The 16,845-nt window shown below is 39.1% G+C and overlaps 1 protein-coding gene across 12 annotated transcripts in view; it reads left to right on the top strand.

Moving 5' to 3' along the window:
• The window catches only part of BBS9 (Bardet-Biedl syndrome 9), a 273,478-nt gene that overhangs the window by 138,264 nt on the left and 118,369 nt on the right, over window positions 1-16,845 (top strand). For 8 of the 12 annotated variants that reach the window (XR_005555988.1, XM_039336807.1, XM_039336805.1 and 5 more), the window contains exon 20: window positions 9,367-9,589. Coding sequence is in view for 7 of the 12 variants with exons in the window: in XM_039336807.1 (XP_039192741.1) it covers window positions 9,367-9,589 (223 nt within the window). In the remaining 5 variants the exon portion in view is untranslated. Of the gene's footprint in view, window positions 1-9,366; window positions 9,590-11,458; window positions 11,534-16,845 lie in introns of all 12 variants that reach the window. The other 4 variants (XR_005555992.1, XR_005555990.1, XR_005555991.1 and 1 more) reach the window with 2 other exon arrangements.

Raw genomic sequence — 16,845 nt, 5'->3', positions numbered from 1 at the left:
AGGGTTGAAGTTATATTGAAGTTCAACAGGGAAAAAATCTTTAAATGCATTCCATTTCCAACCTATTTATTTATTCATTCAGACAAAATATTGCAATGTATTGGAGAGGTAGATTGCTTGCAAAACAGATAAAAACTCAAGTATCTGTTCATTGTAGCAAGTTAGTGTGGAAATTTTTCAGTAATAGATACTCTGAACAGTTTACATTGAACAGTTTAAATTAATCAGATATCTTATTATCTGAAGTTCATTTAATAAGGAAACTTCATTTTAAAATTTAAAAATAAACAAAGATTTTTATGGTTAATCATTAAAGCAGATATCTGTGACATAATAGTCCTCAAACAGAATAATATTCGAAATTTTATCCTATTAAAATAGAACTATAGTTTTATTTTTGTATTACATGTATTTTATTGTCTAAATAAATAATAATAATACATCTTAAGAACAATTTTTATCCTGCAATTGACTTTTATAATTGTTGCATTGCACTGAGTTGTTAGAATTTATGTTTTTTGAGACATGACATCTCAGCATTTGAACTTTGTACATCCTTGTCCAGAATAAAAAAATGTAAGAAAGAAAATAATAATAATAATAATAATGCCACATGACTGGATAATCAAGTGCCTAGAAATAACAGGAGTCAGTAGAAACATCAGAAAATTTGTGCAAAGATCGATGGCACAATGGAAGACACAGTTGCAGATCAATGGTGAGAGGCTGGGAGAGGTTAATATCAAGAGAGGAATATTTCAAGGAGATTCATTATCACCATTACTATTTGTTACTGTTTCCTCTGTCAACAATACTGAATAACTCAGGACATGGCTATCAAACATCAAAAACATCTGCCAGACTATCCCACCTCCTTTACATGGATGATCTGAAGCTGTATGGAAAAACATTATCTGAAATAGAATCGCTGCTCAACACTGTCCATATATATAGCCAAGATATTGTAGTGGAGTTTGGCTTGGACAAATGTGCCACACTTACTATCAAACAAGGAAAAATAGTGAAAACTGAAGGAATCAAGATGCCCCACGAAAATAACATTAAGAGTCTGGTTGAGGAAGAGTACTACAAATACTTGCGTATCCTTCAAGCTGACAACATCAAGCACACTGAAGTCAAGAAAAAGATTAGAGGTGAATACATCAAGAGAGTGAAGAAGATCTTAAAGTCCAAACTCAATGGAGGAAATACCATAAAGGCAATCAACACCTAGGCAATTCCAGTCATTAGGTACACAGCTGGAATAGTGGACTGGACTCAAGCAGAACTAAAAGCAATGGATAGGCAGACCAGAAAAATAATGACAATGAATCATGCCCTTCATCCACGCAGTGACATTGACCGACTTTATCTACCAAGGCAAATAGGTGGGCGTGGAATGCTACAAGTACATCAGCTGGTTGAAGAAGAAAAAATGGCTTTGGAAGAATATCTGAAGAACAATGATGAAGATGCACTGAAATTAGTATATCAGGAAGGCTTACTAACTACTGGAGAGACCAAACTGTCCTACAAGAAAGACCAAATGAAGAACAGAATAGAGGCATGGGAAGACAAAGCACTACATGGCCAATACATGAAAAAAAATAGCTGGGAAAGCAGATAATAATAAAACCTGGCAATGGCTAAGAGCAGGAAAATTGAAGAAAGAGACCGAGGGACTATTCTGGCTGCACAAGACCAAGCCTTAAGGACAAATGCATACAAAGTCAAAATTGAGAAGACAGCAACAGACAGTAAGTGCCGCCTATGCAAAGAAGCTGAAGAAACAGTGGACCACCTGGTAAGCTGTTGCAGAAGATTGCACAGATTACAAGCAGCGGCATGACAAAGTAGCAACAATGGTGCATTGGAAGATCTGCAAAAAATATCATTTGCCTGTAAGCAAAAACTGGTGGGATCATAATATAGAGAAAGTCATAGAAAATGATAAAATTAAACTGCTATGGGACTTCAGAATTCAAACAGACAAGCACCTGCAACATAACACCCCAGACTTAACAATTGTCAATGAGAAAAAGAAAAAAGTCTGGATAGTGGATGTGGCAGTGCCTGGAGACAGCAGAATAGACGAGAAAGAACTGGAGAAGATAACAAAATACAAAGACCTACAAATAGAAAGACTGTGGCAAAAGCAAGCAAGGGTAGTACCAATAGTCATAGGCTCCTTGGATGCAATCCCAAAACAACTGGAGCACCACTTGAACACCATTGGCATTGACAAATTCGCTATTAGTCAATTGCAAGAGGCGGCCTTACTAAGAACTGCTTCCATCCTGCGCCGATATCTGTAATACCATCAAACATCCACATCTGCCTATCCCAGGTCCTGGGTAAGGACTCGATAGGTAGACAAAATGCCAAATCCAGTCTGAACATTTGGCTGACTGTGCGATGGTCCATAATAATAATAATAGTAAACCTTGAAAAATTCTAATTTTCTGTCAGAGGAAATTAGCATTATTTAAAAGATAATTTATAATATAGTAAAAATTATAATATAGTAAAATATTTTATTATCCATAATTATTGTTTAGATTTAATCAATTGTTATTGAAAATCTGTTTTGCAGTGATCTATCTTTCACATATTATGCAGATCTCAAAGAAATATATATTTAACTTATAGTTCTAGTATGTCTACTTAAATTTTTAGCTTGTATAAAACTTTAGTAGACCTGTTTCAGAGCTATTTTAGAGCTTTTAATCCCAATTGTTTGCTAGAGGCTTCTATCTTGGAGGGGGTCTTTGGGGACAGTGTTTACAATTTATACATTGGTTTGTATTGTACTTTTAACTGTTTAACCCATCCACAAAGTTTTTAGTGAGTTTCATAGAAATTACTTCCCAAGAAGTGAGTATGGAAATACAAATATATTGAATATAATGAATGTGATAATATACTGTTAATTTTTTGCTATAATATGGTTTATCTTTCAATATACATATTTTAAGATACTTATAAACCGAATTTTCAGTCAATTTTATATGTCTACTTAAGTAACTTCTGATTATGAAAGTGCATGCCAAAATAAGCCAATCAGCCAATTTCTGAGATATTCTTGTGCTCTTTGATTCCCATTTTCGTTCTAAACTTGAAGAACAAAGTCTGCATGTTAAAAAATAGAGTATCAGAAATGGAAAGTACTATGTCTATGGATTTGTGCATATCTCCCCCCCACTCTCTGAAAAAAAGCATTTATATGTTTTAACAAATACTGGTAATAAAGAATTCATGTAGTTTCCCCCACTTAGGCAGTATTTATTCTAAATGTTACATTTCTAGTAAAATAGTGAAATGTATACTTCTAATCAAATAGTGAAATGAGTAAACCAGTTATATAATGCTTTCCCACCTTTTAAAATGGTAAATAATAAAAATACATCTCAGCATTCTCTGATGCAGCTGCTTAGAAGGTGTGATGATAGATTAAGTCCTTTCCATGGCCTGAGTAAGAGCAATTCTTCTATTTCTCCCTTTCTGAACTATCTCCTGTAGTATTCATGGATTGGCAGCTATATTCAGAGGAAAAAGAAAATGCTGAAATCCAAAAAATAAATCTCCTAAACTCTTGAAACTCATGTAGTTTCATGTATCTCTTCATCACTATTATAGAACTAGTTTATCTATTGGTAATTGATTTTGTACATATAAACTACAGATATAAGTCAGAGAAAAGTTTTTATCTAATATAGTTTCACAAATGAAAAAAAATTATAGATTTTGTCCATATTTCTTAAATTGTTCTCTCAATATCAAAATATATTAATAAATTATAATAATACATTTATATGTTTTGTACATATGCATATAGGTGATTACTTTTAAAATATTTGTAACAAATTCTTTTATAAGCTTTATAGAAAAATTGTTTGGGTATAAAGCTTCTAAACTAGACAACACATTTTCATAATAAAGTTAGCACAGAGTTTTTTAAAAAAACACTTTCAATCATCCTCATAAGTCGTAAGTCGAGGACTACTCAACTGGTCATAAGTCGAGGACTACTCAACTGGTGCAGCACCGTTTGCAGAATGGGACTTTTGGCGGGCTCAGCAGGGCAGAGACAGCCTGGACAATTCCTATTGGCTTTTGTAAGCCAATAGAATTAGACTCTATTCAAGAGAGTCTATTCTATTGGCTTTCAAAAGCCAATAGAATAAAAGGGAATAGCACAGCTAAGGAAAAGGGGAAAAAAATGGCGGACTGAGTTGTTTGGTGACCCCCATGAAATGGTCATTCGACCCCAAATGGGGTCCCAACCCACAGGTTGAAAACCACTGCTTTAAAGCTATCTTGTAATAGTAAGACATCTGCTTACTAATCTCTATATATTAGCTATATAATCTCTATATATTAGCTATTGATGACTATGATTTGGCTGTCAAAATACCGTTTTTAGTACAAATCACAGTGACAGCTGTGACAGCTATGTTAACCATTTTTTTCTCAATAGTTGAGAATTTTCTCTCAAAATCTCCCTCCCAAAAGGGAATTCAATTATAACATAGTATCAGAGTCAAATAATACAGGAGGGAAAATAATATAAAGAGACTCATAAAAAGACCATTAAATCAAACACTTCTTGACAGCAATTGCAATGAATCAGAATTTAGTTATCTATCTCTATCAATAGACTGATTTTCCTAATAAAATAATAAACAACCTCCTTTGCAGGTGAGTCTGACCACTTGTTAAGAGGAATGGAAATATTAGATTGAATTGACTGCTAATATAAAAAGTACAACACACAAGTGACTGTAGCATCATACAAACATGAACATAAATACTCTGAATAGGACTATTGCTCTAATTTCCTTCCAATACTTTTGAAAGTAAAATGTCCAACTTTGCTGGACTAGCAAAGATAAGTTTTCCTACAAGGAACAGAAATAATTTCTAAAATATATTTGGTTTAGAGAATAGTCTACAGAACAGGTTGAGGGACTTAAGTCTCTTCTGTAGGCACAAATAAAGCACTCTGAGCTCTATAACGGGTTTGGGCTACCAAGAATTTATTTATTTATTTATTTATTTATTTACAAATATTTATATGCCGCCCAATCCCAAAGGACTCAGGGCGGCGTACAAGGTTAAAAACAGTCATAAAAGAATAAAATAATCCAGTCATACCGCAAGTCTGATCATATCCCGGCCCCCTGGGGACATCAGCCCCAGGCCTGCCAGAACAGGAGAGTTTTAACGGCTTTCTTAAAGGCCGGCAGGGTGGGAGTAGTTCGAACCTCGGGGGGAAGTTGATTCCACCAGGTCGGAGCCACCACAGAAAAGGCCCTTCCCCGAGGACCCGCCAGCCGACATTGTCTGGCCGACGGGGCCTGAAGGAGGCCCAATCTATGGGACCTCACCGGTCTCTGGGAGCTGTGCGGCAGAATGCGGTCCTCTAAGTAACCTGGCCCTATGCCATGAAGGGCTTTGAAGGTGATAACCAACACCTTGAATTGCGTCCGGAGACCCACAGGAAGCCAGTGCAGCTCGCGGAGGATAGGTGACATGTGGGGTACCTTGGCACGCCCACAATCGCTCTCGCGGCTGCGTTCTGAACCAACTGCAGTCTCCGAACGCCCTTCAAGGGTAGCCCCATGTAGAGCGCGTTACAGTAATCCAGTCTTGAGGTGACAAGGGCATGAGTGACTGTGAGTAAAGCCTCCCGGTCCAAATAAGGCCGCAACTGGTGCACTAAGCGAACCTGTGCAAAGGTCCCCCTGGCCACAGCTGATAGATGTTGTTCCAAATTTAGCTGTGAGCCCAGGAGGACACCTAAGTTGCGTGCCTGCACTGAGGGAGGTAAATTTGCCCCCCCAGGACTAAAGATGGACCATCCAGTTGGCCTTTGGGAGGCAAGACCCAGAGCCACTCGGTCTTGTCAGGGTTGAGTCTAAGCCTGTTCACCCCCATCCAGACACTCACATCTTCCAGGCACCGGCACATCACGTCGACTGCTTCACTGAAAGGACACGGGGTGGAGATATACAATTGGGTATCATCAGCGTACTGATGATACTTCACCCCGTGTCGCCGAATGATCTCACCCAGCGGTTTCATGTAGATGTTAAAAAGAAGGGGGGACAGGACCGAGCCCTGAGGCACCCCATAATCGAGGCGCCTAGGGGTCGATCTCTGTCCACCCGCCAACACCGACTGCGACCTGTCAGAGAGGTAGGAGGAGAACCACCGCAATACGGTGCCGCCCACCCCCACCTCTCCGAGACGACGCAGAAGGATACCATGGTCGATGGTATCGAAAGCTGCTGAGAGGTCAAGAAGCACCAGGATAGAGGAATAACCCCTATCCCGGGCTCGCCAGAGGTCATCGGGCAGTGCGACCAAAGCAGTCTCAGTGCTGTAGCCGGGCCTGAAACCAGATTGAAAAGGGGCCAGATAATTGGTTTCCTCCAACGATCGCAAGAGTTGAGACGCCACCACCTTCTCTACAACCTTCCCCACAAAGGGGAGGTTGGAGACGGGACGAAAGTTCTTCAAAACAGATGGGTCCAGGGAAGGCTTCTTGAGGAGGGGCTCACCACCGCTTCCTTTAAAGGTTGCGGGAAAGACCCCTCCATCAAGGAGGCGTTGATTATCGCCTGGAGCCAGCCTCGTGTCACCTCCCTACTGGCAGAAACCAGCCAGGAGGGGCACGGATCCAATAAACAGGTGGCGGCATTCATTGCCCTCACGGCCTTGTCCACTTCATCAGGGGTCACAGGCTCAAACTCGCTCCAGATAATATGACTAAGACCAGCCCCTGGCAACTCGGCTGGCACTGCCCAGTCGGAGTCCAGGTCTCTTTGAATCTGAGCGATTTTGTCCGACAGAAACTGAACAAACTCCTCAGCTCTCCCCTGCAAGGGTTCCTCCGCCTCCTCCACTTTAAGAAGGGAGCGGGTCACCCTAAACAAGGCGGCCGGGCGAGATTCTGCGGACGCAATAAGTGCGGAAAAGTGAACACGCTTTGCCGCCCTTATCGCCACTAAATAAGTCCTAATATAGGCTCTTAATAGTGATCGGTCAGATTCAGAGTTACTGGCCCTCCAACGTCGCTCTAGACGTCTCTTGTGGCGCTTCATCTCCCTGAGCTCCTCAGTAAACCAAGGGGCCCTCCGGGGACCACCACCACAGATTGAAATAAATCAATCAATTGGAGCATTGGCTTCAATTTTTTTCCCACAAAGAAAATAAATCTGCTAAACCATCTATGAAAATTACTTTTAGCCAGTACTTGACATGGTAAATTCTCCACGGAGCTAAAAGCAAACTCCAAACAAAGTAATGTGAAGGAAACATGAATCAGAGTTATATATTTAGATTTTAATGCTTTTAGGATGGATATACTGTAGGAAGAGGTATGCCTCATACTTCAGGAAGCAAAGCACTTGTGCTCTAATAGTTAGATGGTTACAGAATTTCATTTTGAAGATAGGAGAAAAAATTAGCCAGATAAAATATATCTTAATGTTTGCTAATGTAGTAGAGTTATATGTTAATGTGTAAATCAAACACATTCTTATTTATGTCAAAACAAATCCCACAAAAAGAATGGAAAAACTAGTTTACCAGGAAAAACTAGTTTACCATGAAAAACAACAAAACCAGTATTATTAAACTGGTTTAGCCAAGTATGATTAGACACACAAGGAATTTTAAATGGGTTAAAAGACATGTCAAACACAAGGCCCGGGGTCCGGATGCGACCCACAAAGTGGTTTCATGTGGCCCGCGAGCCATCCTGGAAACAGTGAGGGAACAGCCCCCGCTAACTTGGCCCTGGCCCAGACCAGCCAGGAATCAATGTACAATTTCATGGTGGCCATCTATGCTGAAACGCATTCAGTCTTTGCTCTACAAGGCCATCTGGAAACAGCGAAGAACCAGCCCCTGCCGTGTCGGCCCCGCCCCCTGAGTGCATGCTGGGGAAGTAGCACCCTTTGTGAGGAATGAAGAAATGCACCATCTCCTGGAAGTGACCAACAAATGGCCCTCGCCTACTTCACATATCCGGCTTGATGGGCTCCGGGGGAGGGAGTTTCAGCAGGCAGCAGGGCGCTCTCCACACAGCGGTGAGAGGCTGAGCTGGGCGGCGCAAATCCCAAAAAAAGCACAACGACGCCCAGCCCCCAGCCTGCCCAGTTTCAGCAGGCAGTGGGGCGCTCTCCTCACAGCACCAAGAGCTGAGCTGGGTGATGCAAAACTGATGAGAACTACAATGCTGCCTAGCCCCCAGCCTGCCCAGTTTCAGCAGGCAGCAAGGTGCAAAGCATTGCACCATCCGGCTCAACCTCTCAGCGCTGTGAGGAGAGCACCCTGATGTGAGCCCACTAAGCCGGATATGTGAAGTAGGCGAGGGCCATTTGCTGGCCACTTCCAGGCGATGGTGCATTTCTTCATTCCTCACGAAGAATGACACCTCCCCAGCTGCGTTTCTAGCCTGTTTTTCTCCTTCCCTTATCTCAAATATTTTCCCATCACTCTGTACTTAGGAAGGAAAGAAGGAAAGGGAGGGTCTGAGGGAAGTCCTGTCTTAGTCCTGCCCTGCTGTCCTTTCATCATTCCCTTGCACCCTCCTCCTGGACTATCCTAGGGTTCTCCCATCCTATTGCTAAGGAAGCTTTGGATACAAAGCCGGGTCTCCTCCCATGGAGAGGGAATGGGCCTCCCTCTGACTTTGCCCTTGTAACCATCATGAGCAACCTGGTTAAGGAGAGCAAAAACAGCAGCAGCAGCCTTGAGGAGGAGGCAAGTACTGCTGGGCGCCCCCCTGAGGAAGTGGGGCTGGGCTTGGTGCCGCAGGTGCTTGAGGGCCAGGCTGGGCCTTTGACCTCTGCTGCTCAGGGCTCTGGGCAGCCCGCACCACCATCCAGCGTCTCCCCCTCATGGCCTGAGAGGAATGGTGAGGCTTCTCCAATGGACCATGCCTTGGCACTTGCCCTGGTCCCACCCCTTCTGCCAGAGACCCTCAGATCTGTCCCACTCCTGCCCAGGCCCCCCCAGGCACCCTTGATCCGAATGATGTAGAGCTGGCCATGCCCACCCAATAGGCCACACCCACTCTGTCCACGCCGACCCATTAGGCTGCACCCACCCTGGCCACACCCACCCGCCCCCCCAGGGGCAACTGCAGTGCTGATGTGGCCCTCAATGAAATTGAGTTTGACATCCCTGGGTTAACGTTATTGAATTTGAATATTTAAGGGTTCTTTGCATGTCAATTTTTTCCTTACTCTTTTTTATTTTGCTTATTTTAATTTTGTTCTTTTACCCAATACAATAAAACAAATTCATTATGTAAATCATATCTAATTTATAAATATTTTTCTGATTCTTTTGCAGGGTTGGGAAGAAAGTGTGGATGCTTCTATCTCTCATTTGTTAAAAACATGTCTGTCCAAGAGTTCGAAAGACCATGCTCTTACACTTTTTAATCAATTATGTATCCCCAAGGATACTAGTAGATTGAAGAAGCACATAACTTTACTCTTCGATAGACTGGCAAAAGGTGGTCGTATGTCTCTAAACACAGATCTAGACTTTCACCAACCTATGCTTTTGTCAGGTAAGTTGTTTGATATACATTTATGTGCACCCAGTTCAGAAAAAAAGGAATGTAACTTTGGTGAGATTGTTTAAATTTCCTGCTAAAATGGTTATAAAAAAAAAAGGCTTTTCTCTCTCCTTCAGAAATTCCAAAATAACCACTGAATAAATATGCTAGTGGAATTTTGATGCCAAATATTTTTAGAATGGTATGTATTTCTGTAACATTTAACATGATCCATTATGTTTTCTTTCTAACCAATAAAAAGTGGATTAGAGAATAAAACCACTTTGAACTAACATTTGTCTAAATGTGATCAGTGACTGCCATATTTCAAAAATAAAAATAGACTAATACAAAGGTTAATGTACCCCAGATGATCATTTCAAGCTGCGTTCAAGCTAACCAGTAAGTTCAGCTGAAAGTCACACAGATATACAATTCTACTTTAATGACTTCTGAAATAAATTCATTTAAACTGCTTTTGCCTGAATGGTGTAAATATGGGGATATCCATCCATGAGATTCTTCTTTTCTATGCTGAAATGTTAGTTTTCATATTTAATGTGTGGATATATTTAATAAGTCAAAGGAAAAGAGGTGATTTAGATCTTTATATACATACTTGGTAGTGTTGCACAAAGGCAAGATGTCCAGATTATCTCTTCTGAAGATAAATGGTCAAGTTCTGGTTTGTTGATCCCATAATTTTTTGATATTATGTTTCTGAACAGTTTATTATTATGTCACAAGTACTAATTGTGTGTTACAGGTTTTGTCTTAATTTATCTCATTTTTCTTTATCAAAACACATCAAAAAAGTAGTCCTGTGGAAATAATTGTGCCAAGCCAATTAAAATATTGAATTAGTATTATGTTTAGTACTATTTATATATATACATGGTAGTATTGAAAGAGAATATTCAAATGTGTCTAAGTTGAAAGAATAGGAATTATTGCTGTAGTTGCTGAAACTATTTGCAAACAAAAAAATAGATGGAGTGGTGGTACTCTTTATAATTGAAGTTAACAGTTGTTTTTTCGCAAGATCCAATCTGGGACTATCACCGGAATCAGAGGTTTAGTCTTCTGAGCTTTCAAACTCATGCTGGAGCCTATCCTCAGGGAACTTCTCTCTACATTCACACAAACATACATACATCTAAGATTCCACATTCTGGTAGAAATAAATTCCCTGAAGATGGGCTCCATCATGAGTCTAAAAGCTCGGAAGATTAAACCTCTGATTCTGTGGACCGACCCAGATTAGATCCTGCAACATTATTCAGAGACACTTATATTTGCCTTTATTTGTGAATTGCTTTTATTGGCACTTCTCACAATGAGTATGATGGAGATAAAAAAATATTTACTATAGATTAAAGAAGATGCCACCTCTATCCCTGTTGTACATTGTTTTTTCCTCAGCTGTTTTTCATTAATTTTAATCTTACTATTTATATTTTTAATATTTTATATTGTCATCTTTATTTCACTGTAAGTCACCCAGAGTTTCTGGATACTGAGATGGACAGTGAATAAATTTACATAATAATTAATTTGGCCTCTATGTTCAAATCCAGTTGCTGATGTAGACTTATAAATCTCTTAAATCATTGACCACTGCATGTTTTAGAATGTGTCTTTCACATTATATCTGTTTTCTCATTAAGATCTCATGCAGTGATTCAAATATATGCTGTTAGAAAAATGTAGTATTTATGATAGAAATAATGCCTCTACAACAATTATCCTAAGAATTTTGACTGTTTAAGTGTTAATGTTAAAATACATGCTTTTTAAATGTAGACATAAAGGTACTCTAGTATAGCATTGTGCTATCCTGAAGTCTGCTCAATATTCATTTGCCATCATCTCTGTTATTAGATTAGTTTGGAGTTGATCAGCTGGAAAGGAACACTGTTGGCTTGTGTGAGGTTCTCTGCATTTCAAGATAGACTGGTGAGGACAAACACAGATTAACTTTACACTCTATTGAAGGATTTAGGAAATGAAAAAATGGTAGTTTAAAGTGATATTCATATTACATAGGAAGGAATATTATTTTTACAAAGATATAAAAATAAATTGGTGTGTAAACTGAAACATTTACAGGCATGTGCATACATTTAGTCACAAGCTATTTAACTTTGGCTAAATGATGGATAAAAAAGAGATAAAGGGATAAAAAAGGTAAAGGAGTCCCTGTGAATTTTACTCAACTAATGGTTGCCAACTATAGGGGATAGTGCTCATCTCTGTTTCAAGGCCATTGAGCCAGTACGGTCAGAAGACATTTCTGGATCCTGTGGCCAGCATAACATCACGGAGCGCTGTTACCTTCCCACCAAAGTGGCACTTATTTATCTTCTCACATTTGTATGCTTTCGAACTGCTAGGCTGGCAGGACCCAGTGCAAGGAGAGGAGCTCACCCAGTAGCATGGCACTTGGGTCTCGAACCTGGGCTGCCAGCTTTCCAGCCAACAAGTCCAGAATCTTAACTGCTGAGCCATTGCACTGCCTCAAGTATCCCATTTTAAGGGATAATGGAAACAAAGTTTGATTGTGGTGCAATCTAGTCCATCTAATGTTTTAGAGGAGACAGAAAAAATATTGGTCAGGGGACTGGAAATTGTTGGGCTTATCCCTTGATCTTAGGCATATCCCTTTTCATAAAGAGTGAAGCAGGGAATTATGTTTTCTTCTCTTTACAGGAATAGTCTAAGCTAAGATTAGTCACTCTATACTCTGCAAGGCAGAGTTCTTGCTGGATTCTTGAAATTAGTTGCTCCCCAATCAGAACGGGAAATGGAGGAATGGAATGAAATGCTCAGAAAAGGGAAAAAAACTAATGGAAATATGGGTTTCTTTCTGACTGTACCTATATGTCCCATTCTTGCATTAATAATATTAAGTTAGAGTCATTTATCACAGTGGCTTAATTTATTTTACTTTTTTCATTACTGCTATCTAATATATTGTGTCTTGTATGTAGCTGTTATGTTTTTTTAAAAGAGTAACTAGATTTCTGTTGTTTTTCTGATTGAAACGGTAATATAAATTAAAATGGGATATAGATATTAGTGATGAAAGAAAAACAAGATATAGTAACTTAATTAAACCTAAGGCAGGAGCCACAAGAGAAAATTTCCAAAGCGGATTGTGATGTGACTTTACAGGATGGGGAAAACAATTTGGTCCTCCTTAAAAAAAAAAAAAGAGTTACACTTGGCAAGTATATACCTAATCTTTGGCAACTATTTTGATCCTGTTTCTAGAACTAAAATGTCAATTTATTGTGGGTGTGGTATAGCTAAATTCAATACTGCTTTAACAACTATATTTAAAAGCAATGTGAATTTATTTAAAAAGTAAAAATGTGATTTGTATTATTATATAAATATATAGATTCCAGAGAAAGTTTTCATAAGGTCTTTGCTCAATTTCATTCAAATTTTTATTCATTCGTTCGTTCGTTTGTTTGTTTAATGTTCACAATTGCTTCTAAGCATTATATGTAGTTCTTGACTTACAATAGTAACTGAGCTGAGAATTTCAGCCATGAATCATTGTGACCATAAGTCAAGGTACCTGTGTGACTGAAAGTAATTTTCTGGTGATTTTCATGATGATTGTTAAGCAAACACTGTTTTCATTAACGACACTATTATTAAGAGTACCCATTCATTTGAAATGGAATTTTTTGCCAGAAACTGGCAAAAACATCTTGAGTAAAGGTCATGTGACTGCAGAATACTGTAGCGGATTGTAAAGCTACCCATTCAGCATACAGTGAAGTGACCGGGGGGAGGGGGCAGCACAACTATTTACGATGGCTGGGGTTCTTTATGGGCTGTAAAGCACCTGTTCTGTGGCCATCATAATTTCAAATTGTAAAATAACCCATTGTTAAGCAAGGATTACCTGTATTATTAGAATTAAGTTAATGAATTTTTAAAACTTATATTTATACAGTTACAGGAAAAGTGTATGGGATGCTCAGAAGTATTTGGACATCACATTTGTTCTCAATTATATTTTTGACAAAATTCAGGAAAAAAAAATATTTTTCTAATACATTAATAAAATATATAAATTAATCAGTATTAAAACAATTGGAATAATAACAATAAAATATAAAATAGGGGAAGCAATTTCCTTCTAGCAAAAAAGTTTAAAAGTAATGATAACTATAGTGATAATGAGTAATTTTGAAGAATAAAGAAAATGGGAAATCTGTTTCTATTCAAGAAAAAATTGAAAATCTTGTGAGGAAGGTTTGTGTGTGTGTGTGTGTGTTTGTGTGTGTGTGTATCTCTTTGTGTCTACCGACCTATCTACTTACCTACCTACCTAGCTATCTATAGCTAAGTAAGTGTGATATGTGTAAGAGGGATGAGGGATGATGTCTGTGCATCCATATGTAAGAAGGAAGGTTGTGTATGGACACAAGTATTCAGAGAAAGGATTCTGTACATTGTTTATATCTTCTGTACAAGTGTATATGTACATATATCTTCTGTGCATTCTGTACATGTTTATATCTTCATGTACTGCTGAAGGTTTCTTCTAAAATCTGCTATGCCTACAATTTCAAAAAATTCTTATTCCTTGTTTAGAAACTGATTGTTAAGTTCCAGCTGAGAAGCCCAATGAAGCAAAACACCAAAGGCATTGCATTCTCTAATGTAAACTTTATTAGGCATTAGCAAACTGGTAAGATAGGAAGGAAGCTAGCTCTGAGAATATGGTGGGAAACAGATAATTAAAAGAGTGAAACTTTCCCTCCCCTCTCTGACAGTTCAGGTCACATTGTCCAGTAAATCTTCCAGCAGTGTTATGAGAAGAAACTTCAGTCTGCCAAAACCACTCCTCAGTGGCTTCAGCTCTCACGTTGATAAGGAACACCTGTGAATCCCAAACTCTCCCCCCCCATAACTGTAAACAAGCTAGAAGCATTATGGTGATCTTAAAAATGGTAGATTTCATAGCTTGACAGGCCAGCCCCCTAAAAAGGAAACAGAATCTGGAAAACAAAAGGAATATATATCACTGCTTGTTAGTTTTTTCCTTGTGCTGATCCTGGTTTCTGGGAGTATTTAGTGTGGAATCGTTTTACCAAACAATCCACTTTTACATGCTAGGCTTTTATTCATCTAGCTTCTGATATCTGGTAACCCTCCCATTGGATTAAGTACTGCAGCCTTCCTTTGTGGATTCTGAATTGAGGATTTGTTTAACTTCATAATGCATTTCCCCTTCTATCAATATTGAGTCCGGGGCTGCAATCCCTACTGGTCTCATTGTGGATTCCCTGTATGGCTTCAGTAAGCTGTAGTGAAATACTGGGTGCACTTTACCCAACAACCTTGATAGACTTAGCTCTACTCACTTTTATGATGGGGAAGGGACCTATGTACTTCGGCCCTAACATTTTGCAACTTTGTCTTAATTTAAGATACTTTGTAGACAGATACACTTTGTCTCCTACCTGGAACATCTCCTGTGGAACTTGTTTTTTATCTGCCTGTTTTTTCTGACTTTTGTCTGCCTTAATTAGAGCCTTCTTCGCATCTCTCCAGACCCATTGGAATGAACCCACCCAGTTATTTAGGGTGCTCAAGGAGGGGGGCTCCTGTGAGCACTCTGGTATTGGCATGGATTCCATTCCTGTGGCTAACTTAAATGTAGTGAAACCAGTGCTGCGTTGTTATACTCTATTTCTGCAAATGGCTACAACTCTGCCCACTTCATTCACTGGTAGTTGACATAGCAACACAGGTACTGCTCCACTATGGCATTCGTTCGTTCTGCAGATCCATTCATAGTCGGATGGAAAGCAGAACTGAGGACCCAATCATCCTTAAAAAGTCCCTCCAGAACTTAGCAGTAAACTGGACCCCATGATCTGAAATGATGCACTTGGGCACTCCATGCAGTCGGTAGATGTGTTGCAAAATAATTTTCGCTAGTTTCTGGGCTGAGGGGAGTCCAGCATAGGTGATGAAGTGGGCTTGCTTGGAAAACAGGTCTATCACAGTCCAAATCACTGTGTTCCCCCCACTCTCCAGCAGCTCCACTATAAAGTCCATGGCTATCTCCTCCCATTTTCTGGTCAGGTCAGACATCTGCTGCTGTAGCCCCGGACTCTTCCCTGGTAATCTTTTGATGGCCGCACAAACAGCACAGCTCCCACCATAGTTCTCAATTTCTTTTTTCATCCCTTCCCCCCATAACTGTAGAGAAGCTAGAAGCATTACAGTGATCCTAAAGACAGTAGATTTCCTAGCTTGACACTGATAAGTAGTGTTAATTAAATAATCATTTATTTAGTATGTGTTTTCTCGTCTTCCCAAAATGACGGCGACTGTATTGTGTAATGTTTGTTTATCATCTGTCTGTGTGCCTGCCTGCCTACCTACCTACCTACCTACCTATCTTATTTGTAAACTGCACTTGTCCTAATTCACACAGTGATTTCTTGGTCTAGTGATAACTTGAATCTGAATATTTAAGCATTGCAGTTTATTACTTTATAGTTTATTTTACTAGTAGTGTGGGAAAGGAGGAGGAGGAAAGTGTATGAATGTGTATTGTACATTTTAGCTGAAATGTATTGCAATAGTGTCTTGTAGAACAAACAAATATTTCACTTAATTCTTTGGACATAGACATTTTTGTAGAAATTTGTGTACTTCGATATTTCTGAATTTTATACTGATTTTGTTTTACAATCAACTGTTTATTGAATTTATGTTTTATTATAGTTAGTATGACTGTTTTTCTTAAGCATTAGCTTTATATATATTTTTACTGTATTTAAATATATTCAGCTCTCTCTCTGAAGCAAGGGTGCATTATATGGTTCATTTGTTTTGGTTTCCACGTGAGCTTTGGAAAATATGTTGAAGTCCATATGCTAGGAATGAATATGACCAGAGCCAATTCTGAGAGAAGTTTTTTTGAGTTATTAATAGTAAATTAAATGTGTCTGCAGTTTTATCTTACCCACCTAGAAAGCTCTGGGCGCCACAAAAGAGACTAATATTTTTTATTTCAGGGCCCGCTTTTTGCATCCTGCTCTATTTATTTTTGTTATGTTTTCTTATGTCATGCATTTTATAATTTGGCACATTGAATTAAATGCTGTTTTATGAGCTAATAACAGTGGTGGCGAACCTTTTAGATTCCGAGTGTCCAAAACCCACGTAGGTATCGCTCTGTGCCATATGCGCATGGCCCGCTGGGTGGGTGTGGTTACAGTGGTTGTAGC

The sequence above is a fragment of the Crotalus tigris genome, unplaced genomic scaffold (assembly GCF_016545835.1).
Source record: "Crotalus tigris isolate CLP2741 ecotype Arizona unplaced genomic scaffold, ASM1654583v1 scf7180000017666.379230911805:20528666, whole genome shotgun sequence".
Taxonomy (NCBI): Eukaryota; Metazoa; Chordata; class Lepidosauria; order Squamata; family Viperidae; genus Crotalus; species Crotalus tigris.
This window is presented reverse-complemented; position numbering and strand designations above follow the sequence as displayed.